This window comes from Balearica regulorum, chromosome 17, assembly GCF_011004875.1.
Source record: "Balearica regulorum gibbericeps isolate bBalReg1 chromosome 17, bBalReg1.pri, whole genome shotgun sequence".
Lineage (NCBI taxonomy): Eukaryota > Metazoa > Chordata > Aves > Gruiformes > Gruidae > Balearica > Balearica regulorum.
In genome coordinates this window covers 16,475,302-16,501,311 of record NC_046200.1, presented here as the reverse complement: position 1 = coordinate 16,501,311, position 26,010 = coordinate 16,475,302, and the positions used below count along the sequence as shown (strand labels likewise).

The 26,010-nt window shown below is 55.4% G+C and overlaps 1 protein-coding gene across 3 annotated transcripts in view; it reads right to left on the bottom strand.

Annotated features, from left to right (window-relative positions):
- Positions 1-25,431, bottom strand: part of POLE (DNA polymerase epsilon, catalytic subunit) — a 29,391-nt gene extending 3,960 nt beyond the window's left edge. For 2 of the 3 annotated variants that reach the window (XM_075769377.1, XM_075769376.1), the window contains exons 1-38: positions 25,140-25,431; positions 24,890-24,970; positions 24,768-24,812; positions 24,530-24,622; positions 23,816-23,970; positions 22,788-22,929; positions 22,391-22,471; positions 22,003-22,110; positions 21,472-21,582; positions 21,107-21,192; positions 20,436-20,555; positions 19,525-19,657; positions 18,736-18,849; positions 17,748-17,960; positions 16,721-16,828; positions 15,814-15,942; positions 15,358-15,460; positions 15,130-15,276; positions 14,369-14,514; positions 13,312-13,460; positions 12,844-12,936; positions 12,431-12,575; positions 11,756-11,913; positions 10,086-10,281; positions 9,176-9,390; positions 8,782-8,884; positions 8,511-8,591; positions 8,313-8,435; positions 8,007-8,225; positions 7,482-7,691; positions 6,118-6,261; positions 5,634-5,774; positions 3,226-3,379; positions 3,032-3,138; positions 2,005-2,181; positions 1,374-1,597; positions 1,011-1,231; positions 208-412 (exon numbers count right to left, since the gene is read on the bottom strand). In XM_075769377.1, the coding sequence (XP_075625492.1) occupies positions 208-412; positions 1,011-1,231; positions 1,374-1,597; positions 2,005-2,181; positions 3,032-3,138; positions 3,226-3,379; positions 5,634-5,774; positions 6,118-6,261; positions 7,482-7,691; positions 8,007-8,225; positions 8,313-8,435; positions 8,511-8,591; positions 8,782-8,884; positions 9,176-9,390; positions 10,086-10,281; positions 11,756-11,913; positions 12,431-12,575; positions 12,844-12,936; positions 13,312-13,460; positions 14,369-14,514; positions 15,130-15,276; positions 15,358-15,460; positions 15,814-15,942; positions 16,721-16,828; positions 17,748-17,960; positions 18,736-18,849; positions 19,525-19,657; positions 20,436-20,555; positions 21,107-21,192; positions 21,472-21,582; positions 22,003-22,110; positions 22,391-22,471; positions 22,788-22,929; positions 23,816-23,970; positions 24,530-24,622; positions 24,768-24,812; positions 24,890-24,970; positions 25,140-25,409 (5,450 nt within the window). In that variant the 5' untranslated portion in view covers positions 25,410-25,431. The remainder of the gene's footprint in view (positions 1-207; positions 413-1,010; positions 1,232-1,373; positions 1,598-2,004; positions 2,182-3,031; positions 3,139-3,225; positions 3,380-5,633; positions 5,775-6,117; positions 6,262-7,481; positions 7,692-8,006; positions 8,226-8,312; positions 8,436-8,510; positions 8,592-8,781; positions 8,885-9,175; positions 9,391-10,085; positions 10,282-11,755; positions 11,914-12,430; positions 12,576-12,843; positions 12,937-13,311; positions 13,461-14,368; positions 14,515-15,129; positions 15,277-15,357; positions 15,461-15,813; positions 15,943-16,720; positions 16,829-17,747; positions 17,961-18,735; positions 18,850-19,524; positions 19,658-20,435; positions 20,556-21,106; positions 21,193-21,471; positions 21,583-22,002; positions 22,111-22,390; positions 22,472-22,787; positions 22,930-23,815; positions 23,971-24,529; positions 24,623-24,767; positions 24,813-24,889; positions 24,971-25,139) is intronic. The other variant, XM_075769375.1, reaches the window with a different exon arrangement.
- Positions 25,432-26,010: the final 579 nt, after the last annotated feature.

Sequence of the window (26,010 nt, the reverse complement as noted above, 5' to 3'; positions counted from 1 at the left end):
AGCCCAGGATCTTCAAAAGTCTGTTGGAGAAGATGTCTGCTCTGCCCTCAAGACCTGAATTTGTATTTACAGCACCCCACAAACCCCATTGCTGGCACAAGTCTGGGAAAGGCTAAAGCCAGGAGGGAATGAGCAGCAGGAGCCCTGAGGGGACCTGCCAGGATGGAGACCAGATGTTCCACCTCCTGCTGGCTCCCACAGCCATACCTGAAAGTGTTGGAGCAGAGGGCAGTTTCGTCATAGCTGGCCGGGATGATGGCAGCTTGGTTCCCTGTCACCATGTCTTCTAGGGATGCCTGCTGAATCACGTCGAAGCTGATGCTCATGCTGGAGCCTCCTTCCATGTCATTTATATGGTGGGACTGCAACACCGTGTTTACAGCCAGGCTCTGGATGTCCAGCTCCAGGCACACTAACAGCAAACATAACGTCTCAACAGGCAGGCAGGGCAAAGGACCGACAAGCACACCCTCCCTGCCCCTCTGCCAGAAGTGATTTTCACAGTTACAAAGGGTGATCTATAGGTGTTGCAGCACCAAGTGGGGAGATGCTTTCACAGCCGTGACTGTCTTGACCAGCACTTGTCTTCCAACAAGACTTGGACCTACTAACCCTCTGGAGACCACCATTGTTTTCTGGCAGCTGCAGCAGAGGAGCTCAGAAGAACTGACTACCACTCAAGCTGCTTCTGCCTCATAGAGACCTGTCCTAGAGTCACCGGGGACGACCAGTTGAGCTAGTCTATCCTTGGGCTGACACACTGCAGGTGGTCTTCTGAGTGCTGCTTTTGGTGGCCATGAATTGGGAAAGAATCTGCATTCGGATGCCTGCACAGATTGCAGGTAAGACCTCCCTGCCCCAGGACGTGCCCCTTGCCCACATCGCTGCTGACGTGCCAAAGCTGCTGGTGACTACTGTCAAAACAGAGACTCTTTGGAGACTGCATCCATCTCTCTATAGGGCGTGCAGAGCAGGATCTGCTCAACGCTACCACCCTATTCCCTCCTCACCTGTGGAGTAGCAGCCAGGGTTGTTTATCTCCACGGAAGCTCTCTCATCAAACTCCATGACTAGGCGGTTGTCATCAGCCTCCTTACCGCCCAGGTCTGGGCGGGCCGTGGGCGAGAGCCACAGCAAGTGGTTGTGGCGACGGAGGTGGCGTGAAAAGAACAGGTCAGAGCCGAAGGTGGAGATGTCATCAGGGAGATTCCCAATGGGGATGTGGTAGTACCTGGGCACAGAGAGGTGAACATTCATTGGGGCTAGCACAGCTGCAGAGAAGACAGGGACCCCCACCCTCAAGGGACGAGGAAGCCTCCTGTGGTGCCATCAAAGGCACGGCAGCCCCAGGGGAACGTGGCCGCCCTGGGCACCTGCTCATCTCGAAAGCCTGGGAGAGGCAGGTGTCCAGGTTGAGGTAGTGTCGGATCATGCGGCGCGCAGCATGGCGCTGCCAGTCCAGGACCGAGTAGCTGATGTCATCTACCAGCCGGATGGGGACCAAGGGGAACTCCTCGATGATAGAGATCGCACTCGCCAGCCGTTTCAGGTCCCAGTTAGACTGCACAGCGACCAGTGTAGGGCCCCGGCGCTCGTCCTGCGTGAAGAAGAGGACATGTCCTGGTCCACCCCTCCAGCGAGCGCCTTTGCTCAGCAGGAAACTGGCAGTGCTGGATGCCCCATCCCCGCAGCAGGTCCCTATGGTGGGGACAGCACACCCCAGCACTCCTGAAGCACCCACCTCCATGCACCCAGCTCTCCAGCTGAGCGCAGGGATGGAGGCAGACACTGGGGTGGCCCCGCTGCTGGCGCTGCCCTAGGCAAGCCACCCCAAGCAAGACAAAGCCCTCGAGCAACACCCTCTTCTACCCCTGACCTTTGGGCCAGCAGCTACACGCAGGCGCTGCTGAAAGTGGTGCACCAGTGCGTGGCACAGCATCCTCCCCTTCCCAGGTGCCTGCACAGACAAGGTCCCGCAGGACCTTCCTTGCGCCTTCATCTCACCTTGTAGCCCAGCAGCAGCCGCTGGATGGCTCTGTAGATGGCCTTGGGGTCAGTCTCGGCGCGCACTTCGAAGGTGTGCTTGTCAGGGGGCAGCAGCTCTTCACCCACCTTTTCCAGCAGTGCACTGCGCTCTGCCGAGAAGAGGGTGGTGAGATTCGGCATCTGGTTGCTGCGTACCTGTGCCCAAGTGAAAATGGGACTGAGCCAGGGGGAGAGGGACCCCGAGGTGTGCGGTCCCGGGGGGGTTCTCCTCTCCGCACATCATGAGGTGCCTTCCACCAAGCCCTGCTGAAACGTGGCAGCGATGCATGGAGAAACTTCCTGCTGCCTGCCCTCCACCATAGAATCACAGGATGGTTTCGGTTGGAAGGGACCTTTAAAGCCCATCTAGTCCAACCCCCTGCCATGAGCTGGGACGTCTTCAACCAGACCACGTTGCTCAGAGCCCTGTCCAGCCTGACCCTGAGCGCTTCCAAGGATGGGGCATCCACCACCTCTCTGGGCAGCCTATGCCAGTGTCTCACTATTCTCAGTGTAAAAAATTTCTTCCTTGTATCTAGTCTGAATCTGTCCTCTTTTAGTTTAAAACTATTACCCCCTGTCCTATCACCACAGGCCCTACTAAAATGTCCCCATCTTTCTTATAATCCCCTTTAAGTATTAAAAGGCCACCATAATGTGTCCCCGGAGCCTTCTCTTCTCCAGGCTGAACAAGCCCAACTCTCTCAGCCTGTCTCCAGAGCAGAGGTGCTCCAGCCCTCACATCATCTCCGTGGCCTCCTCTGGACTCGCTCCAACAGCTCCATGTCCTTCTTGTGCTGGGGACCCCCGAGCTGGACGCAGCACTGCAGGGGGGTCTCACCAGAGTGGAGCAGAGGGGCAGAATCCCCTCCCTCGACCTGCTGCTCACGCTGCTGGGGACGCAGCCCAGGACACGGTTGGCTTTCTGGGCTGCCAGCCCACATTGCCGGCTCATTTCCAATTTTTCACCCACCAGTACCCCCAGTCCTCCAAAGTCTCACCCTACCTTGTCCAGCACAAAGACGGCAGCTTTGCGCTGTGAGGGGATGAAGAGGCCCAAGAGCGCCTTGCTGCCCTGGGAGCTGTGGTAGAGGTAGATGTGGCGGATACTTCCTAGGGACACAGAGCACAGAGCATCAGTGGTCCCTGCGGGCGCCAGGTCCTGGGTACCCCATGAGCCCCTCTCCCAAGGTGCCTCACCTGGCTCCAGGTAAGTGAACTGGGCCAGCGAGCGCATCTCCAGGTGCTCGATGTCGAATGTTTCGGCCTCTCGCCCTGCCAGGTGCCTGACGAGCTGCCTGCTGACCATGCACACGCAGCCCAGGTGGATCAGGGCACGGAAGAGCAGCGGCACCTGTAACGATGGGGAGAGATGTGGTGGAACAACCTTCCGCTACGAAGCTCCTCTTGGGGCTTTCGGACCCAGAACAACCCAGTTTAAAAACCACAGGTAGGACATACCTGAGGTGCCTCCGGCATGAGTTTGGTATTATCACCCTTGCTGGAGATATGGAACAGGTATCTTAATTCTTAATTCACATGTATTCTAGCCCCAGATACCACCATCCAGGGCAGCAGCAGGTACTTTGGAGCATGTATGGAGCAATATCTGGGCAATCTTGCAGCTCTGCAACTTGTGGTTTGGCACTCCCTCGAGACAAAGGCTTCCTCTGGACCACCAGATAATTGGCACAGTGTGGGATCTGCTGCTGATTTGCCCCATTTTATTAACTCTACAGCTGTGAACTCCACTGCTGCAGAAGACTCCTCCTGAATAACTTGCTGTGGGACTTAGTTCCAAAACCATGAGAAGTGATAAACGTTCCTTGCCTAATCATGCTTCCCTCATGCCAGTTGTGATTTTATAGACCCCTAGTACATCCCATTTTCAGATATCTTTAGCAAGCTGAGGCATTCCTGTGTCCCTAAGTCCCATCCCTGCAAGGAAGCTGTTCCCTCCCTCGCATCTTCCTTGTCATTCTCTTGTGTTAGTCCTACCACATTTTTTGGAGACTGCGCTCAGAATTGCACTGCAGATGTTTAAAGATCAAGACAGACCTTTCCTTGCCCAGGACTGTGTCCAGCTGGGTTCTCTGTATCTCCGAAACATAAACCCCACAACCCTCTGGGCAACCGCTCGACCACCCTTGCTGAAGTTTTTTCTGATATTTACGGGGAATTTCCCGTGTTTCAGTTTGTGCACGTCCTCTCCCCAGGTGCCACTGAGAAAAGCCTGGCTCCTCTCCTTTACTCTTCCCATCGAGGTCCCCTGAGCCTCTTCTCCAGGCTGAACCGTCCCAGCTCGCTCAGCCTCCCCTTGCACAACAGCTGATGCAACCCCTTGACCATCTCAAGATGATCATTCCTTTTATGTCTTTAAAACATCTCCTTGCCCCTTGTCTTATTTCAGTTGCTAATTTTAATTTCCTCTTAGCTAGCTGCTTCCTGATTTTACGTAGTCCCACTTATTAAATGCTATGGTAATAGAGAGGTCTCAGGTTTGCTACCAGAAGATTCCCTACAGTTACGATGAATTTGTGTACATGCTAGTCACTTTGGCAGAATACTCTGAAATACGTTTTGGGCGCTGCTTACTAAACTAAGAGTTGTGCCTTGCCTTGTGGGACTTTTATCCAAATTTTCTAAAAGCAGAAATTTACGGTGACTGAAAGTGGTTTCTGTCATCACGCTCCACTGTATCACTTTCCAGGCTATACCAATAACGTCGGTAGCTGAAGTCTCCCAACTTTATGGTGCTCTTTTTGCCCTTGCAGCCTCTTGCATCTCACAAAGCATTTTGTAGCTAACGGCACCACTGCTCACACCGAGCTTGTCTTACTTATGCAAAGACTTTTGATCCATAATAATTCTACGGTGCATTTTAGCAGCAAATTCACTTGCCTTATGCTTTCTTCAACACATAGCTCCACTCTTACAATGGTGCAGCCTACTCTGCCACTTCCATATAGGTCAGGTCCCGACACTACAATGTGTTGATTTAATTCCTGTCACCAGGTTTTGAGCTGCTGACCAAACCAGTGTCCTCATTAGGAGCAGGCATTGCGGTTTCCTCTCTCCATTTTCAGGCTTTCAGCACTAATAGCACTGGTAAATTTAATTTTGGCTTGATTGCTTCGTACCAAACTTCATTTAGGTTGTTCTTCTCAAACCTTCAAGTTGTATCCTATTCTTCTTTCTAAAGCTTTTATAACCTCATTTTAGAGGACGGGGCACCCAGACCTATGTATGACTCCACACATGTTGGATTTCTCCCATCTTTAAATACACTTTATCTTTTCCGGTTCAGACACCAGCATGCTGGTTCTGGTTTGGTTTAGAGGAAGATCAGCCTTTGTGCTTAAGTACCTTCTTTCCCCAAAGTTTCCTAACTCCCAACGGACTGACCTCCCTTTCCCTGCCTTAAACCACGTGCTGACACTCAGTATCTCTGCCCATACGAACGTACTCTGCTCTGCTGGGTCTTCGATTTTGGGTGTCTCATCAAGTTGTCGAGTTTTTAAGTGCCAGGTGTCCTCCTGTGCCACCAGCACTCAGACTAACAAGGTACCACTCAGCAATCCTTCAAAATGAGCACCTGGAGGAGTTACCTGTGTCTCATACACTCCCTCGATGTCCGGAGCAGAGAGGTCTGCATTGATTTCATTGATGTGCTCTTGGTACATGTCTTCAGGGACGGAGTATTCATACAGGTTGTAAACTAGGTTTGAGCGGGGCAGGATCCTGTTCACCTGCCGAGGCAAGGGGCATGTCACACCACACTGCCAGGAGCTGGGGCACTTCTAAGGGCTGCAAGGAGCTGGGGTCTGAGCCAGCCCAGCTCCCGGCGCTCCCCTCTCCTAAGGAAACCAGTGGTTTATGCTCATGCACGTTACAAATTCCCATAACAGAGAACCTGCTTTCTGGGCAGGCTGGGATTAGCGGAGGGACCAGGGACTGGATGAGGTATATTCACGGAGTGGGAGAGCGAGGCCCTGCAAGGCAAATGCTCGTAATATCTGCTTGCAGCAGAGGTGAAGTGCCTTATCTCAATGCAAGCTGCTGTTTCCCCTTCCAGGAGGGGCAGGTCCTCACCCTCCTGTAGGCTGCTCCCTCCTCCGGCTTCGGGACATGCTGGTTGACATAGAAGACCCTGGGGACGCTCAGCCTGATACAGTGCAGGTCGCTCCCGATCACTGCCCACAGCCTGAACAGCCCAGGCTGGCTGGTCTCAGCGATCTGCAGGACACAGGGGTACAAAGTTAGTGTTAGCAGGCAGATCCAACATGACATCAGTGCTTACGTCTAAGCTGCGGAGCACTTCGTGGATCTATTTGGCCAGTTAGTGGCTGCAAAGAGAGCAGGGGGCTTAAAGAGTCATCGCTCTCAGCACTGGAGTCCCCGTGTCCTGCTACTGTCCCAGGGCACCATGGAGAAAACTCTCTGGCTAAGGCTGGCCGACCCACTCCAGCTGACCCTTGATGCCAGCCAAGTCACTCTGACGTCCTGAACCATCTCAAGCTTGTGCTTGCACAAGCGCTGCCTGCGGCTCTGAAGGCCTTTCTGGAAGACGAAGGGGGTGACAAGGGCTGGGCGCAGATGGCCACATGTAATGAGGATTTGTGAAAACACCTGGATGGCACCAGCCCACCTCTGCATGTGTACGTTGGCTGCTTCCAGGCATCACTGGAATCCTGTGTCCATCACAGGCACACTTGGCCCAGTGCTGGGCTTCCCAGTACAGAAGAGGCATGGACATACTGGAGAGAGTTCAATGAAGGGCCACAAGGATGAAGAAGGGACTGGAGCATTTTTCCTATGAGGAAAGGCTCGGAGAGCTGGGACCGTCCAGCCTGGAGCAGAGGAAGCTCTTGAAGGGAAGTGCAGAGAGGACAGAGCCAGGCTCTTCCCAGTGGTGCCCAGTGCCGGGACCAGAGGCCATGGGCACAAACTGGAACACAGGCAGTTCCCTCTGCACATCGGGAAACACTTTCTCACTGTGAGCCCTGGCACAGGTTTCCTAAGGAAGCTGTGGAGTCTCCCACCTTGGACATACTCAAAAGCTGTCTGGACACTGTCCTGGGCAACTGGCTCTGGGTGGCCCTGCTTGAGCAGGGGGAAGGACCAGATGGACCCCAGAGCAGCCTCCAACCTCAACCAGTGTTTTTGTGGTTCTGTGACTACCGCACAGTGCTGCGCAGGGGCTGAGCCGGAGCTGCCCCACTGGCAGACCTACACGCATGTCCCAGACTCACCACTAGAAACCACTCTGTGGGCTCCTGTTTCCACACAGACGTGTGTGACCCCCAGGCTTTGCAGCCCCACCTGGTATGCCCAGGGATAACACCAGAGTGGTTCTGGGGTCAGCGGTCCCTGAACTTCACCATTTGACCACAGAGGGTGTAAATGCGAGGCTTACGCCACAGGCTGCCCTCTGCGGCAGGTCCCCTCCCCGGTACCTGCACGATCTGCCAGGGCAAGTCCAGGATGCTGCGCGCTGTCCTGCGCAGGTAGCTGCTCAGCCCTTTGGAGAGGGTGTCACGGACCACTCCTCCACCTGCTGTCACCCCGCCGTCCTCCAGACGCCGTCTCTTCTGCCGCTCCCGCCGCTGCCGAGCCTGCAGCTCCCACTTCTTCTGGTGGTAGCGCAGCCAGACCAGCCACTCTTCCTGAGTGGGGCGACAGCATGCATGAGTCAAGCCAGAAACCAGCATGGGCTTCCCACCCCCCAACACCATGCCATACAGTTGAGCCCTCCATCCCTCAGCCCCATGTCACGTTCCTGCCCCAGCTGTGAAGCCACCGCCACCCCCCCTTTTCTCCATCAGTGGTTATATTTCTCCATCTCCTGGTTATATTTCTCCTCAGGCCATGGGCGTGCAGAGGGTTTCAGGAGACCCACAGCTCGCTCCTGCCAGCACTCAAGTTGTTTGGGTGAAGGAGCACAGCCCCAGGGCAGGTCCTGTCCAGGCCGCTTCACCTACCTTGGTGGTGCCCAGGGGCGGAGGTGGACCCAGGATCTCTCGCCAGGACTGGGAGAGCTCCAGGTACTGGGACAGCTGTTGGCTTTCCTCTGCTGCAGGGACTCGCTTCCGCTTATTTGCGATGGGAAGCGGAGGCTGAAGGGTCTTGGCAGCCCCAAAGTCCTCTATGTCACCAATCTGTGAGCTGGGCATCCCCTCTGAGGGCTGGTTGGCGAGGACCTAAGGGAGCAAGGACAGCAGGAGGATGTGGGTTGCAGGAGAAGAGCCCCAACAGCACAGCCGGTACCTTTCCCTCACCCTCTTTACCTGTCTCTTGCCTTCTGAAGTGAAGAGCTCATTGATTTTTTTCTGTTTGTAAACATCGTTCTTCTCCAGGAGCTTCTTGTGGAGCCAGTCTGGGTGCCGGACCCGCGGCACCGGGTTCTTTACCTGGAGAGCATCTCCAAATCACACCAAGTTCCCCGATCAAAGCCCCCGTCCTGCCCCCCCGCCCCCATCCCATACCTGCTGCAGGGCTGCGGGAATGGTGATGATTTTCTGGATGGTGCTGCCCAGCCTCTCGATGTAGTAGTCCCAGTCCAGGATCTATGAGGAGGGCAGAGCAGCAGGTAGCAAAGAAAGCTGAGCAGAAGGCCACCAGACACAGCATCAAGCATCGCCCCAGGACCCCCGCCCCCAGCACCTCGCTTTGCGAGCACAAGTAGCCGCTGCCCAGGTCGCACATCCGGAGGGATGAGCCCTTGTGCCAGGGCCATCTGCAGGGATGCCCACTCACCCCGCGGATGTTGAAGTCCTGCAGCGAGGGGCTCTTCAGCCATTTTCGGAGGTAGTGTTTGCGCACACTGGGCTCGGCTTGGAAGATGGCGAGGGGGATGGCCCTGGGGGAGGCAGGGAAGCACTTACTACCCACCCGGAGCAAGGTCCCGGTGGCACACGATCCCATCCTCCAGCCTGTAGAGACCCTCCAGGCTTCTCCTCCCAACCCTGCGAGGACACCGTGCAGCGGTTGTACAGTGTTACCCATCGCTCGTCTTGCTCATGGTCTGAGGCAGCAGAGAGGTGACCACTTGGCCACACCACACCAGCTCGCTCAGCTCCTGCTACCCTGCCCTTCCCCTCCGGGTTGCCCCCACACTGTCAAGAGTGCTGGCCCCTCAAGATGGGGTTACCTCTCAGTGACCGGAGACCCTTCTGGTTTCTTGGAAATGATGAACCGGCAGCTCAGCCCTGCATCCTTCACCATCTGGTCCCCCAGAAACTCTGCCAGGCGCTTGGCAGTGCTGATGGAAGTGGACTTCTGCTCCCCATAGTCCTCCAGCTTGCGCGACATGGACCGGTTCTCCGAGATCAACTCAAACAGCTCTGAATCAGGCATGTTGGCAGCCTGAAAGGGAGGAAAAAAACCCCAAAGCTAGCAAGAACCTAATGATCAAACCTCGCTGCTGTCAGACACGGGGAGGTGTGGGTCTTTAAGCGGAGCCTGGGAATTGCTGCCTGTTGCAGCTGCCAATGTGACCTATTGAAAAGGGAGAGCGTGGGTACGAGGCTTGCATTGGTTCATGCCGTGGCTGGGCTGTGGCACCACTGCTTTGTGTTGTGCACCAAGAACTTGTTGTACAAGGTCATTGCAAAATGGAAGGACCCAGGACCAAGGGTCCCTCTCATCTCCCAGTTTCTTGCGTTTTCTCTGCTCTCCCCAGTTACTGTATAGCTGATGTCTCTGTGCTCCTCATAAAGCACTCCACAGGCAAGTGGCTCTGTCATTCTCTGCCTCAGTGAATGCCCTTAACCAACGTCCTTGGGGGATGAGGGCCACCAGACTGGATCCATGAAGGAAATGACTGGAGAAGACCACTCACCCACAGTTACAGCTGAACGAAGAGCCCTTGTGCTAAAAGACACTAAACAGCAGCCCTAGAGAACCAAAGCAGCTGAAATAGGATGGAAGTGACCATCAGAGGCACAGCAGACCCTCTACTCTGTGCAAGCAAAGTCCGCCCTCCCCACAGTGCCCGACCAGCTCTGACACTTCTTCTCCAGCTCCACCTTGGGAGCATAGACGTGCTGAGCTGCGCTTACCTTGCTATAGAGCACATCCAGCCAGTAATCAGCCACCTTGGCCACAGAAGCGTAGACCTCCTCCAGAGTGCTGCCTTTCAGAAAGGCTTCAAATACTGAAGACTGGAATATCTTCACCAGCTGCAGCTCTCCCCGGCGCTTCACCTCAAATCCCTTCAGCTCAGCCAGGGACCCGTCCTCGTTGAACACCGCGTACCTAGGAGAGACAACATGGGCAAAGCCTGGCCTGCACCAAGGGACATGTCCTCCAGGATCCCGCTGGTGTCACTCCCGGCCAGGGCAGTTGTCTCCATGCCACCACACCGCCATCCAGCACAGCCAACAGAGCCACAGTGCTCGGCACTGGGATGATCTCGGAATATCTACAGCTGCTCTGCCAACCGTTTCAGCTTGGTCTGCAAAAGCACGTCAGCTCGTGCCCCGGCTCACCCGCACCGACTGGGAGAAAGAGCTTAATGGCACACAGGTAAAGGTGAGAGTCCGGGCGGGGAAACGGAGGAAGATGTTAGGAAGAGGTTTAGAGAGAAGGAGGAAACTGTCAGCTCAGATGCTGGCAAAGGGATGCAGAGGAAACTGGATGCAGCCACGACATGACTATAGGGACACTCCTCCCTCTCTCCTTTCCTCTTACATTTTTTTGCATTTCACAGCACTGCCAATTATTTGTATGTCTCAAGAAAAACCTTATGGGAACATCACCTAAGAGAAGAGAGGACAGACTCAAAACCTACACCACTTGGCCAGCCCTTCTCCCACCTGACCATGTTCCTGTGGACACAGCCTTCTCTTCCTCCACTGACCATGGTGCCTGCCAGCTGCCTCCAGGCTGTTCTGGTTGGAGAGTGACCACAAAATAAATGCACTTGCTAACATCCCCAAACTACAAGCAACTAAGAAGCCCTGAGGTAAGAGTCCCATGAGCAGAGCTCGCTCAGTGCTTGGCATCACCTCGACCCCTGTGGCAGGGACTCACTGCCTGCAGAAAGGCACTGGCAGGAGACAGCGGATGCTGGAGCTCGTCCAGCGGGGCAGGAAGCAGCACAGCGCTGCCAGGACAGAGGGTGCTGGAGGGCAACGACAGCATTTCTTGGAGCCAGACCCAGGTCTGTGGGCACCCCTCCAGCTAGTGGTTGCTAGTGCTCTAGCTCGCATTTCTATTTAGGAGGCTGCAGAGAAATCAGTGAAGTTTGAGTACAACTATCCCATAATGTGACAGTAATGGCAGGACCTGTTCCTTCTTCCAGATGGAGAAGGGGAAACATCTAGGAGAAGCCTTACTGGAGGTCTGTGAACTCCTGAGAGATGGGAAGGCAGGAACTGGTGAGGCTAAACAGATTAGGTTGAACAGAAGGAGTATTAGAAGTCCTCAGTCAAAGTTCTCCTGCACATCTTGGAGCCAAACAGGGAGATCGTGTCTGGTCGCCAGTTTGGGGAAGTGTTGTTTTGCTGTTATCTTATAAAATTTATTGCCACGGTATGGCACTGGAGGCAAGTGCATAGCAGGATTCAAAGACAACCTGGTGTAAGGAACTTGCCATTTAAAGGCAGCAAATCAAGGGTGCTACCAGCTCCAAGGGCAAGGACCAACGTACCCCACGTGCATGAAGGAAAAGAGACCCTCAACCTGTTACCCAGGGAAAGTGATAATATTTGAAGCTTTGCAATCTCACCTTTTCTTCAGCTTCTTGCCCTCCTCCTTGGAAGCTGGGAGAATCATAGCCAGGTACGGTCCATCCACTTCAAAAAAGATGCTGTTCTCCGAGCGTGTGATGTAGGTGAGGGAGGCTGGGTCCTGCAGTTCCTGGTACTGATCATTCGTGAAGCCTTCCTACGGGCACAGCCCAGGAAACAGCTTGACTCAACAGCCGGGCCGGTTACAGCAGGAGATGCCCCTCGGGCACACCCTGCCCAAAGGGGTCACTGAGCAACCCTCTGAAAGTTACAGCACAATTTAGGACTCACAAATCAAAACATCTCACCTGCCTGTTGAGAAGAAAAATGCTTTGGACCCTAAAATTATATTCTTTAGTCTTAAGGAAGCTGGAGCAAACAGAGGATGGATTTGGACCTTGCTCTAGTCTGGACTCCCAGCCCGCACAGGTGAGCGCACACCAGCCCTGGCCTCTTACACACCATCCTCTCTGCCGCGGGGGTATCAGAGCTTCTCCCTCCACTCAGGTGCTCTCCGGGGCAGAGAGCAGCTGTGCAGCAAGCAGGGCCATCAGCCCCAACATCCCACTCACTAGATGGGGAGCCGAGATGGAAGAGAGGCCCTCCTCCCTTGTTGGTCTTCCACCTCCCTTTTCCCAGACTGCAGAGCTGGCCTGGATGGGTGCAAGGCTCACCTTCACCAGGATGTTCAGCATGGCACCTGGGTAGGAGATTGTCACCTTTGGCTTCTTGGCATTGGTTGACTTGATGACAAAGTTCTCTGGGAAGCTGTTGGGGAGGACACACCAAATCCCATCGGTATCCAGTTCCAGAGGTCTCCTAAGGAAGGAAGGAAGGTGACTGTCAAGAGGAGAGTGGATGACAGGTGAGGATCAGCAATGTGTCCCCATAAAGACAGAGGCAGCCTGTTGCATCCATTCTCCAGTCCCTTCTGCAAAGCAAACCCTCCTAACACAACAGAATAACCACAGCAGCGTCAGAAATCTAATCTTCAACACTAACTGCTGGAAGCTGAGGTGTTCAATGTGCACCCACATCTGTCCCGGATGCAGACAGACCTTTCTTCCCCAGCTCAGCACATACTCACCCAATCTGTTCGATCAGTTCCCTGGCCTGGGTGATGATATTCGCTCCCGTGAAGCAGACGATGCCAGCCATTTCCATGGAGTACCAGCGAGCTCTAGGAGCAGAGGAGTCAAAGTGAAGAGCATGAAGGGCTCCCTCCCAAACCCAGCTATGGTAAGGGCAGGAGGACCTCCAGAGGAAGAAGGGCAAGAACCACATCAACACCGGCCCTCAGTAGATTGTGATGCTTCAGAAAAGCTGGAAACCCATGAACAGACAAAATTCCCATCACTTATGCCCAACACAATGTCTGGCAGGAGTCTCCAGGATGAGAAGTCATTGGTGGAAGCAAGAGGAGAGTGCTACAGGCAGCACCCACCTTCATCCTGGTTCTTCAGAAGCAGGTGAAGCAAGTGACAGCCCCCTAGGACAATCCAGTTTCCAAAGGTCCTCTCAGAGGACCCCAGCATCACCCGGGGGGGAGACTCACCCTTTCCGCATGACGTAGCCGTAGAAAGAGTTGAGGATGCACTTGTGGGCCAGCTGCAGGGAATCATACAGGATTTCCATGTTCTTGCAGCGCTTCACTTCAGAGGCATCTCCTGTCTCCACTGCCGCAGACAGTTTCTTCTTCCACACCTGCAAGCCACAGGCAGAGTCAGAACGATCTCACACATCACTACTGGTGGTATCCGACTGGTTCCCCCTCAGTCCCCGTATAGCATTACAACTCTAGAACAGCATCTTTGCCAAAGATCAGTAGCGTGAGCTAAATATCCCTTTTTCTTTTGCAGCAGAGGACTTTGCCACACAGTAGGAGGGACCTGCAGCACCAACTGAAACTCTGATGGTGATGATCAGAGTTCAACCAGCGCTGGCAGTGCTGCCCACCCTCATCAGCTGTGCTGCACCACCTGCACGCAGGCAAGAACCGAACACGCTGCCTGCAGCAATCGATGATGTCTGGCTAAACAGCAGAACTGCCTGCGCAGAAAAAGCCTCTTGGCCATCTCCATGATTCATGGCAGGAGAGGCAGCTGGGAGGAACCACAAAGCAAAGGGCTCGTTAATTAACTCCGCCAGAGGTAGAGTCCCAGGGCCTCGTCATTGCATTCAACACACTCCAAGAACAATGTGCCCTGGTCTCCTCTTGCACAAACTTCAACTAGAAGAGAAATAGAACATCCTCCTGGAATCAACTGTTCCTTAACCCAAGGTCTAGACCTTGCTTCTCAGCTTGTCTTTTCTCCATGCAGGAGGAATGCCCCAGGCTGAACCCAGCCAGATCAGATATATCAGAGCAGAGACTGGCTGAGGATTTGCTAAACCCAGTGAAAACTGGAGATGTAGCTTTGTTTCCGAGACAGTAAATGTCATGGCAGCAGCCGTCGAAGTTGGCAGCGAGAAGCCACAGCTGTCAGGAGCTCCACCATGTCCTTCTCGCTGAAGGCTGAATAGAGCAATCCTTTAGGGCTTGGGTTTTCAGTGAGAGACGAGAGGTCCCCAGCCTTGGCCAGACAAATTAAACCAGAAGTTGAGCTCAGTACCTTGTGCAGCCCCTTGAACTCGTAGCGGCGGTCCCTGAAAGCTCGCACTGTGTCCACATAGAAAGAGTTCTCTCGCTGGCAGATGGTGGTGACTCGTTCCTCCACCTTGGTGACGTGGATCTTCTTGTACGCCTTGCGGCAGTAATCTAGTCAAGGGAAGAAGCAGAGGGAGCTTCTCAGATGGATTGCTACAGACAGAGGGAAGGGCACAGTATGGACAGGGAGATATCCAAGCATCAGGCATGGTGAGCGGGGACACGGTCCTGCTGCAAAGGGAGGGGAAGGAAGACATCAGCAGGGAGAGAAGCAGTGCCTGGTTATGGAGACGCAGGGACAGGTGAGGGAAATAAACTCCTCGCGATGCACATACAGCCCATCCACAAACGCAGGCTCTGCCGCAAGCCAGCTGAATGGTTCTGCTGAACAGCATCACTCCAGATGATGGGAGAATGTTATGTTTCCCTTTCATTAACAGGCCTTCATTAGCAGCCTTCCAAACAATGGAGCCATTCAGCTCAAATCCATGGCTCCCAACAGACAAAAGGAGAAACACTGACACAGGCACTGGTGCCTGGCCCCTCTTTGGGAGACACGCAGGAGCCTGCTGGGATCCTGGAGAAGGTCTGCCACAGCATGGTGTGTGACCAGACCCCCCTCTGAGCTAACCCCACAGCTGTAAGAGGTAACTAATGGTGAGCACCGCTCACAGTCTTGGTTGCAAAATATCACTCCAGATCGTGACATTGATTTTTTTTCTTTACCTGCCAGCCGCTTTTTCTCATACTTGGCCTGTTCTTCCCGGGAGAGCTCATGGAAGGCACGGGGTGCTCCCTCGGGGGACAGGGGTGGGAACTTCTCCGACTCCAGCTGCTGCTGGATGCGGTGATACTCACTGCGGCTGGCAGGCACTGCAGAGGAGGGCAGCTATCAGAAGCAGGAATTCGTCTCCATCTCTGTGGGTTGGACCGCACGGTCCTTACTGTACTCACTGAACTCTCCTCTCCACTGCCAGGTCATCCGGCGCTGACAGTTGGCACCCGGCTTGTTGAAGTCACAGGCAGCACATGTGGCCTCATCCACCATGGCCGAGGGCTGGAGGCAAAGAAAAGAGACCAACAGGTGTTAGAGGGGACAGCTCTCCAAACGCAAACTCACAGGTGGCAGAGGTGTGAACATCAGAGATGATACTCAGAGCCTTTCGGGAACACAAAACCTGCAAAAACAATAGCTGGGGTGCGTTTTTTTGGGAGAAGCCCTAGGTAAAATTGTAGCTCAACCTTTGCAGACCTGGCATCCATGGCAGCTTGACTGAATTTCACACCCAGCCTTATCTGATCGCCCTGCCCTGAGCACAAAGTTCAGCCCTCGCTGTTAAGGGGATCCAATCGGAGGGACCACCAAGGTCATCTGCAAGACAAACTAGGAGAGACGAGGTTGTTACCCACCTGCAACCTGTTGGTCAGAATGATGTTGGGGTACATGGCCCCCACATCTAGATGGTAGATAAGAGGACACTCAATTCTGTTCGGAACATCCTTCAGGGAATTCAGTTTGACCTTGATTTCATCACAAACCTGTGGCAAGACAAAAAGAAGCGAAACTCAGACAGGAAGGAGTTAATGAGTCAAATACTTGTTGAATTTGGTCCTTTACTCCTGCTCAGGGACACCTACCACTGACTCTGGGGAGGATTTAAAGGACCAAAGGAGCAGCATCAGGGACTCCTTGACCACTGGCACTTTATGTTTTGTTTTGGACCTCCAAGGTAGGCTTTATCTCTACAGGTACGCGGAAGGTGAGAGCAGCTACTTCCTAAACGTTACTCGATTAGAGACCTTTTCAGTGCAAATGGGTTAATGGAGACAACAGCAAAGACCAGGAGTCCCCAGTCACTAACTGATGATGCCCTCCAAGAAACTCCAGACTAAGCTTTGGAGAGGGGCGACCTGCGCTTTGTAGCCGATAAGAAGCAGGGAACAAGAGGAACATGAGTATCTAAGGTATCTGAGGGGTCCATCTGCTCACTAAGTCCCTTCCCAGCTCTCTCAAAGCTTTGCTACTGGATGAACCTGCAAAGGGGAAAGCAGGAACCACATCCCTCAGCTGGGGCAGAGACCCTGGATCCCTAGGCTGGGCTCTGGCAGCCGGGCAGGGGGGTCCTGGCTGGGGCTGCTGGAGGCGGCCGCTGCTTGTAACGTCCCTCGACACCATCTACTCTGCAAGCCATAGATGGGCTTCTTGATCTCTCTCCGTAGAGCACGAAATGAACCTAAACCGGCACTGTACAGCTGCAGCCCCAGCCTGGCAGCTCAGCCCTCCCTGCCAAGCCCAGCCGTGCCGCAGGTGATGTACCTCCTGGAAGTTGGTGACTTGATCCAAAGGCAAACCCTCCTCCTCCTCGATGGCGTGCCGCAGCGTCTTCTCCACGTGCTGCACCAGGTAGTCGAAGGCAGCAGGATTCTGCAAGGGCAGGGGGATGGCACTGAGACGGCGGGCAGCCATCCCCAGCTGCAGGCTGGCATCTCCCGCCGTGTGCCTGTGCCCCTGCCTGCCTCGGGGAGCTCTGGGCACGGCCCCGCAGCACAGGGCAGTGTACTGAGGTGTGGGCAGAGTCCAGACCACTGACACCAGCTCAGAAAAAAAAAGCAACGAAGGGAAGAGACACGGGCAGCTAACGAGCAGCCGGTTGCATTGGTGTTTGGTAGCGCAGCACCTCTCGCGGTCACGTGCTGGCTGGTGCAAGCGTCCAAAGATTCAGACCGAGTCCAGACCCTTTGATACACCCAGCGTGTGCTCCCCATGACCATTCACTAGATGATACCCACCAACATGTCCCGCACTAAGTGCAATGCATCGCACGGCAGAGAGTGAAGCCAACTCTGAAAACTTAAGGGTCCATGAGCACAACGCCAGTGTGAAGCAGGGCAAGGGGGGGTGATGGAGATAGCAGCGTGAACCAGAAACAGGTGAAAGACACCCAGGAAAGGTTCAGAAGAAGCTTAGTTTGGGTGGGAGAAGGACAGAGGGTGAACAGGGCCCCAGGGGGAGAGAGACATACTTTCTAAGAACCACTGGCTCAAAACCAAACCCCAGACCGCACTTCACCACTCTCCCTTGCTGACAACAAGGTCCGGCATGCTTCCCGTATGTGATATATATCACACTTGCTCTCCCAGCGAAGCACAGATGGCCACTTGGAGACCTCCTCCCACCCCTTCCCAGCCCAGCTCCACGCAGCTTCAGATGCTCAAGGTGTCCTGAAGTATGACAGGTTCTGCCCAAGCACAGAAGGGACACACAGGAGACATCAACACCTGCGGAGGGTTATTCCTCACCGCCACGCTCCGCGAGGACAGGGGTATGCTGTGTGGCCCCTCACCATTCTGAAGCGGCAAGGGATGTCACTGCGGAAGACACCAGATTCCAGCGCTTCCACGTGGCCGCCCACATATGTCTCTGAGTCCAGCACGTGGCCATCTTCTGTAAGTTTGTTGAATTCCTGCTCCTGCTTGTTGGGGAAGATGATGTTGGCATGATAGGCCTGAACCATCAGCAGTGCCTCGCACAGCGTCCCAGATCCTTTTCGTAACACCTGCAGGAGAGACATCAAAGCTGGTTTTAAACTCAAAAAGAGGAGATGGAGATGAGATGTGAGGCAGAAATCCTTCCCTGTGAGGGTGCTGAGGCCCTGGCACAGGTTGCCCGGAGAAGCTGTGGCTGCCCCTGGACCCCTGGCAGTGTTCAAGGCCAGGCTGGATGGGGCTTTGGGCAACCTGGTCTGGTGGAGGGTGTCTCTGCCTATGGCAGGGGGGTGGGACTGGGTGGGCTGTGGGGTCTCTTCCAACCCAAACCATCCTAGGATTCAGCAAGAAGAGAAACCAACAACAACCCCTTCGTGCTGGCTGGGAGGAGAGATAGTGCAAAGACCTCCAGATGTCTGCTGCCATCATCTTCTGACACTACTCCTCTGTCAAGCGCCTTTGTAAGCTAAACTGGGTGAGGACAGTGGGACATTTCCTACATGCTTAGCACAGACAGCTTCCTGACCATCCTCCCTACAGCTGACAACAGCCATCAGGAGACCCAGCTCTGCATGACCACGACTGCATGTAAACTTGGCTGAGCATGGAGCATCAGCCATACTTTCTTGCTCCAGCCCTGTACTGCCAACCCTCCGATCTCTCTCAAAACACCCCAGGGCTGTGGAGAGAAAGGAATACCCTCCAAATCCACCTTTCTTCCCTCCCATGCAGATGGGACAGTGCCCAGGCAGTGGGAATCGGGTTGGTGGCCAAAGCATCCCAGCAGTGTGGGAGACGTGGCTCGCTCTTCGCCTGGCAAAGAAATCATTTCAGGAGTGCACCCACCTCATCAGGCTCCATGGGAATGATGGTGCACAAGGCGAAAATGAAAGGATGCACGTACTTCATATACATGTAATAGGTAGCAACTGCATCGGACACTGAATAGGTGGCCAGGGTCTGTCGGGGAAGGGTAGGAGGCAAATTAATCCAAATCGCATGTGATAGAGCAACTCAAGGACAATAATCTTTCATTGCTTTCTGCCAGACACGCTCGTATCAGCAGCAAGAAGGGAAAGGTGTATTTCTCCCTATAATGGGTTGTGAAGAATAATCTGTTTGCTTCTGAGGACATCCTGCTCTGGCTCTAACTACACAGCGATTCATCAGCTTTGAGTGAAAAGAAACAGGGAGGAGGAGCTCATGACACAGATGCCGCCCGGTTTGGGAATCAGGAGGCTGCTCCAGGGCTTCAGCAGGAATCCCCCACCTGCCACACCTGGGGCACTAAACCCTCCAGCATCCTCTCATCCCTCCAGCAAGTCATGGCTCTTGGACGTGTTTCTGATTTCTGGAGCCTGCCACCTCGCATTGATAAAAACACACACAGAAAATACATGGTGCAATGCTGGTGCTAGACCCACTTCAAAGAAATCGCATTCTTTCGCCCCATAAGCTCAAAATGCTTCTAAGGCAAGGGCAATTTGGGGAGACAGATTGAGTTAATTTCTCAAAACGCACTGCATTAAGCAAAATCATTTTGTAACACTTTAACTTCAAGATTCAATCATATTGCAGCTGCTCTAGGCTTGTTTTCTAGTTGCTCAGAGGATACACAGCAGAGGGAGGGAATACCTGAGGCTCCTCCGTAGCCATCCGGCACATCTCCTCAGGGTCCAGCTCCACTGGATCGTAACCCAGCTTTGCTTTTGCTGCTGCTTTCAGGTTGTGACTTCCCACTGGGAGGTAACTGTCCCTCTTCACCCACCTGGACAGAAAGGTGAAAATGCCAGTTTGTGCAGAGAAACCAGCCCCGCTCTTCAAAAAGGGGCTCAGGCTTGCAAACAGGACCTCAACTGCAAAGGGGACCTCTCCCCGAGGACAGCCGAGAGCCAAGCATCCAAGTGCAGTGGAGTAAGAGGCTGGTCAGCTTTAGATATCCTGCATCCCTACCAAAGCACTTAAATCCCAGCCAGGACAACCCCACCATCCGTACCATCACCACTGCACAAAATTGCCACTTTCCAAGTGCCCCCGTGGCTTTAAGAAGAACCACTGGAGGAGACACCACCAGGACTGCAAGGACAGCCAGCCGCTCTCCAGAGTTGACGCTGCTCCAGTGGAGGAAAGCCACATAAAAACCCCAACTTCTCTCTCTCCCATGGACGTACAGCGGGTCCTTTCCTCTCCTGGCTGTGCCAGGAGGCTGCTGGGTTAGGATACGCTCCCTTCCCCACTCCAATGGCCTGATCTTATCCCACCCTTTCTCCGCTCCCCCAGACCAGACCTCAAACACCCAAGGACAGCCACCGGCAGGCTGCACGGAGAGGGACGGCCCGGAGAGCCCTCCACAGGGAAGGCTTGGCCGCTGCGTGCCAAGGCACGCAGAGCGCCAAGGGGAAGCAGCGCAGTCAAAGAAACGGACTGTCACGGCAGCCTGGGGAGGTGCGACACGTGAAAGCTGAATTCAAACACAACTGTAGGTGTTCTATATAAATTCAAGAGATAAAGACGCAGTTACATGGTAGAGAGGCAGCGTTTGGTACCTTAGACAGTCCATGTGGATGCACTGGGATGCTTTGTACTCTCCCTGGCTGTCCTTCTGAAACCCAATTTCCTGATACATATTAATTCCATGAGCTGCTGCTCTTGCTTCCACAAAGGGCCTGGGGAAAGAGGCAACGTGAAGAGAAGGAACAGAACTGCCATTTCCCTTCATCTCCAACAGCAGTTTCACAATTGCTTTGCTACAAACTACCTAAAGAATTTTTCTTGCGATTTATCTGCGATATCTGGCCATGGGGAAAACTTCCTGTGGGACAACCTGAGGGGCAATGCTGCTCACTTACACCCGGCCCCAGGAGGTGGAGGTGTGTGGTCCCTCTGCCCTCGCTTCCCAAAGGCTTGCCTGTGCCCCTCTCCCCGATGTCCTCTGGGTCTCTTTTGACCCTCTCCCTGCTCTCCCAAAACCAAGCTCATCCTACACCAACACTGCCGCATTGACGAGTGTCTAAAGCGGCTCAGACAAGCACACAGGACTCTACAGAAGCTCATACTTCCAAGCCAATGACCACAGGGTTTGGCGAGGTGCTCGAACTGGCCAGACAGTCGGCACGGATCAGATCCTATCACCACTGTGTGAGCTACGGAAGGATGTCGAGGCTGACCCACAGCTCAGGTGACACCTTGCCAGCTTAGTTTTCACTCCTGATCTTACCAATCAAAGAAGTCTCCATTGTATGTAACAACGATGGTGGGTTTGATCTCCTGGACATGTTCAAACCACCTCTGGATTAAATGAGCCTAGGATGAAACACAGGAGTGGAAAGGACACGTATATAAAGTAACTTCCTCTCCTCCACGGAGAGGTGGTGGATACCATACGGTTTACTGCACCCTTGCCCTCTCCTCCCCACCCAGCCCAAATCTGACCTCTCTTACCCTGATTACCCAGACATGAAAGCAGGACCTGCCTGGCCAGACCCACCACGTTCCCCAGCGAGGCAGCCTACCAAGAGGTTAGCTCTTTGGCCAACAAGAGCCCCAGGCAGGTAAAAAGTCTGCTGGGCAGAACTGACTTACTTCATCTGGCTCATTAAAGACACAAAACGGACCCTCGTACTCCGGCTTGGGAGTAAACTCAAAGTCTTCAATATCCTCGGAGACGATCTCCCTGTTTGTGATCAGGTAGCCCTAGGGAGGTGACAAGGGGCAGTTAGGAGGACCTGGCTTGCAGGCAACCCGAAAAGCCTGTCTGAACGATGGGACGTTTTCCCTCTCGAAAGCCAGAACTTCTGTCGAGGGGGAACAACGTTTGGGAGTGATCTGCTGAACCATTGCTGGCCATCGGCTAAGGAGGCCACAGGGAGATGACATGGGACAGCAGAGCTGTCCCTGCGCTCTCCAGGTCACCGCTGCTCCCTCAGAGGAGCACCAGCAACCCGAGACTAAATTTCTTATGCATCATTCAGACTTTGATTTCCTCCCCACAGCCACACACCAAGCAGCCAGCAGCAAGGCAAGCCTGGAGCGAGCTGGGTTGGAGGCAGAACGCTGGCCTGCTCCCCGGCTTCGCTGCTGGAGCACAGAGGAAAGCGCTCTGCTGTCCCTTACCTGCCCGTCAATCATGTAGGAGATCATCATGATCTGGTCTGTCTCCGCATCAGGAAACTTCAAAGGCAGTTTGGTAGTTTCAATATCAAAGGCGAGAATGACAGGATCCTGAGTAGGACCAAATCCATTAGAAAATATTGTAAAGCTGACGTGAAGTTAAAGAGCTATTCCCATTAAGACCAGTCCTCACTCAGCAAGCGAACCAGACCGTGCCCAGTAACCGTTTTACTGCTTTATCAACCCAAAAACCACTACCCAAGCCCAGAAACAAAGCTTTCCCCCTGTGCACCACGGTGCGACACTGGCAGCGCATTGGAAAGCGGCTCCTGGGGGCGGACACGGCAGCCGTGCACATGGACAGACTGGCGCCTGCCCGACCAACGCTCACCGGTCGCTCCACGAGGTCATCTCGGCGGGTGATTTCGGGGGGGTAGGTGCTGCCCCGGTATCGCACGTTGTACCAGTGAGCCTGCAGAGAGAGGAGGGCGGGCAGTGCCGTACCGCGGAGCCAGCTTCTTGCATCGCTGCTGCTGGGGACAGAGCTGCGCCAGTTAAACGCAGCCCAGAAGAAAGCCTCAAACTGCGGCTGTGCGTCAATCATTTAACTTTTCTGCGTGTCATTAAGGAGAAGGCCCAGCAGTACGGGATTAAGCTTTACATACGAACTCATTGTCACTGACACCTTTGCAAAGGTCCCGGAGAGAAAACCTTTCTGCCCCGCCTGCACTTCAGGAGTACGGCAGCAGGAAAGCGAAGCGCTTCCAGCTTCCCTCTCCCTTACTCACCACGTGGATCTTCAGGTCAATGGACAGGCGAACGTGGTAGGGCACGTCGTACTCCCGCATATCCACAATGTTGTCCATTTGGTTGGCCACCTTTCTGGATGCCCCTTCCTCATCCGTGCTCAGGCTGCCCCCGCTCAGAGCGCTGCAAGGAGCAGAGCGAAGCAGCCGCCTCACCCGAGTGCCCATCTCCACAGGCTCGGCTGCCAGGGACGGCCACGCGGCACCAGTGACACCCGGCAGCAGGAATCGGGGACAGGGGAGCAGAGCACGGGAATCGCGTCCCGGCCGTGCAGCCACCCTCTGCGTGCAGGGGCATCCCCGGGAGGGACGGCATGCGCAGTCCCGTCGCTCCCATCTAAATTCATCTTTTGTCACGTCTGTGACCCAGACCTGCCTGTATAACGAACGGTTCTTACGGCATTGGATTTGTAAGTATAGTAACGAGTCTAAGCGTAACGAGGCAACCTGGGAAGCACTTTGAAGAGGGACGACATGCTTTTAAAGGGGAGCAGGGAGCGCTCATCCCGCTTGATTCTTCTTCCTCAAGTTTCAACTGAAACCAGACCTCAGGGCCAGGAAACCAAAGAGGTGAATTTTTCACATGTATATTCTGGTTGACTTTAAAACCAAAGTTTCTAAATTTTTTTTTTCCTGTCTGCAGCTGTGTTTCCAATCTTGTAAACAAGTGCTTGGCTTTTTATTCAGATGAAAAAATGTTTGGTGCAGTTTTTTTCCCCTTTAGTCACAGCTAGAAGTAAGGTCGCCCAGTGCCTCTCGGTAACCTTTCTCAGGGGACAGGGAGCCTCTCTGACCGGCAGGCAGAGGTCCCACCACAGCACAGCACATCCCAGATGCCTCAGAGCCTCCTGATGTGCAGCACTGAGCTGGAAGAACCACCCCGAGGTGAGTGGCAGAGAGACACGGCTGGGATCAGACCCCAGGCAGAACAGCACCTCTCTGAGGACAGCTAAGAAATAATCAAGGGAGCCTAATTACTAACACGAGGCCGCCCGGAGGAGAGCTCCCACCTTGACAGCATGGCCGTGTAGACATCGCTCGCTTGGTCTCGCTCTCTGTTTTTCCTCACGGCAGGAGAGATCTCCTTCCGCACCTTCACCAAGTCATCCACCGTGTTGAAGGACAGCTTGATGTAGTTCCTCTTCAGGCCCACCAAGTGGTTTGGCTGCAAGGCAGCACGACAATGCCAGCTCATGGGGGATGAGTACCGAGGGATGGCCACCGTAAGGGCGGGTGGGAAGGCAGACTAGACTGATGCAGGTGGAAGGATTGACCAAAAAAGAGGTGCCAATGGGTGGGAGAGTCAAGCACTGACAAGAGGCTTTGGTGGGCACATCGAGGAAGAGCGCGAGAGCTGCACAGCAAGGGCCCAGCCAGCCCTGCTGCCCGCACAGGCAGGACCACGAGTGGGATCCACCCAGGAAGAGGAGGAAGAACAGGTCAAACACGAGCAGCATCCCCCTCCCACAGTACCCTCTCCTCCTCCAACCAGTGTTTAATTCCTGCAGCTGAACGTCTTGAACGCACTGTGAAACTGCTGATGTGCTCAAGGAGAGGAATGTAATTACTACTGATAAGCAATTAGCCATAACTAACCCATTTCTGATAGGCACCACAAGCAGCACTAGGACACTGAAGTCAAGCGCGCTGTTTCCCTTCCTACTTCACTAGACCTGTGCAAGGTCAAAAAACCCAAACGCTACAGAGGGCGGAGAAATACAGACCAGGTCCAAGTCTTCTTTGGGGACAGTTTCCAGCTTTGCAATCTTCCCTTGGAACTTCTTGGAGAGGAAGGAGGACACTTCTCGCTCGCAGCCCTGCCGAGAGACCCTGGGGCTGAGGAGCGTGGCTCTGTCCCTCAGAAGTCCATCCCAAAGCAGGATGCCCAGACGTCCCGAGCTGCCCAGGGACCTGCTGTCCCCTTCCCTGGGGCCCTCAGCCCTCCCAGGGTTCCCTCCTCACCTTCTGGGTGGCGATGTAGAAGTAGGGCTTGTAGGGCAGGGCCACCTAGGAGAGAGCAGACGGGTGACGGCGGCGGGTCCCCTCGCGGGACCCTGCGCCCTGCCCGTCCCCCGGGCACCCACCTTGAAGCGGCTCCCGTCCTCCTGGATGAAGTAGTAGTCCACAGCGCTGACCGAACGCCGGTCCTCGTCCAGCACCTCCGTCTGCCCACGGGCACCACAGACTCAGCGGGGTCGCTCCGTGAGACCTCCCGGGGCCCCTGCATGGGACACCCCCCCACCCCCGCGCCCCGGGCCCTACCGGGGGCCTCCCCGTGGGACCCCCCCGTGCCCCATCGGTTGGCTGCTCGCCCCCCGCCCCGCCGGTCCCTACCGGGTGCATGTTGATGAGCCAGCCCGTCCGCTCGCCGGGCTCCGCCGGCCGCTCGAAACCGAACAGCGCGTCCAGCCGGTCCGTGCGCTGCGATCGCTCCAAGCGCTTGAGAGCGGACAGCGCGGGACCATCGTCCCTGCCGGGCGCCGCGCCGTCAGCCCCCGCCGCCGCCGCCGGCTCCCGGGGCCCGCCCGCCCGCCGCCCCCACCGCGCTCCCTCGGGGTCTCCGCCGCCCGGCCCGGCGCGCCGCCCGCCGCCCCGCAGCACCATCCCCGGCCCGGCCCGGCCCGGCCCGGCCCGCCGCGGGAGGAATTTCCCGCGCTGCGCCCGGTTCCCGCGAGAGCGAACCCCCCGCCCCGCGGCCAGAGAACCAATCGGAGCGCGGCCCCGCCTCCCCCGCGGGCACCTCCCACCAATGCCGGGTGGAGCCTCCCCGCCGCGCCCCGCCCCGCCCCCGCCCGCCAGCGGCGGCCCCGGGTGCTGCCCGTGACGGGCCCGGCCGCAGGCGGGGGGGGGGGGGGCGGTGGGGGGTGTCCGCCCTCGGGCAAAGCGGCTGCTGCGGGTCTGCGGCGGGAGCAGCACAACCGAATGCCCCCCCCGGTCGGCTGGGGCATCCCGCAGCCCCAGAGGCGGAGGAGCAGCCCAGCACTCCCGTGTGCGCGGAGACTAACGGCGTGGCCGCCTCCGCACCCCCCGCCGGGATCCCCCCTGCCCGGCCGCTGGAGCCCGAGGCCCCGGGGTCCCTGCCCAGGCTGGGAGCTGTGGCTGCCGCTCTCCCCTTTGTGCGTGCAGCCAGCAGCGAAGCCGAACACGTGTCCCGCAGACCCACGCGTGGACACGCTCCCGCAGACGCGGGACACGCAGGCGGCCA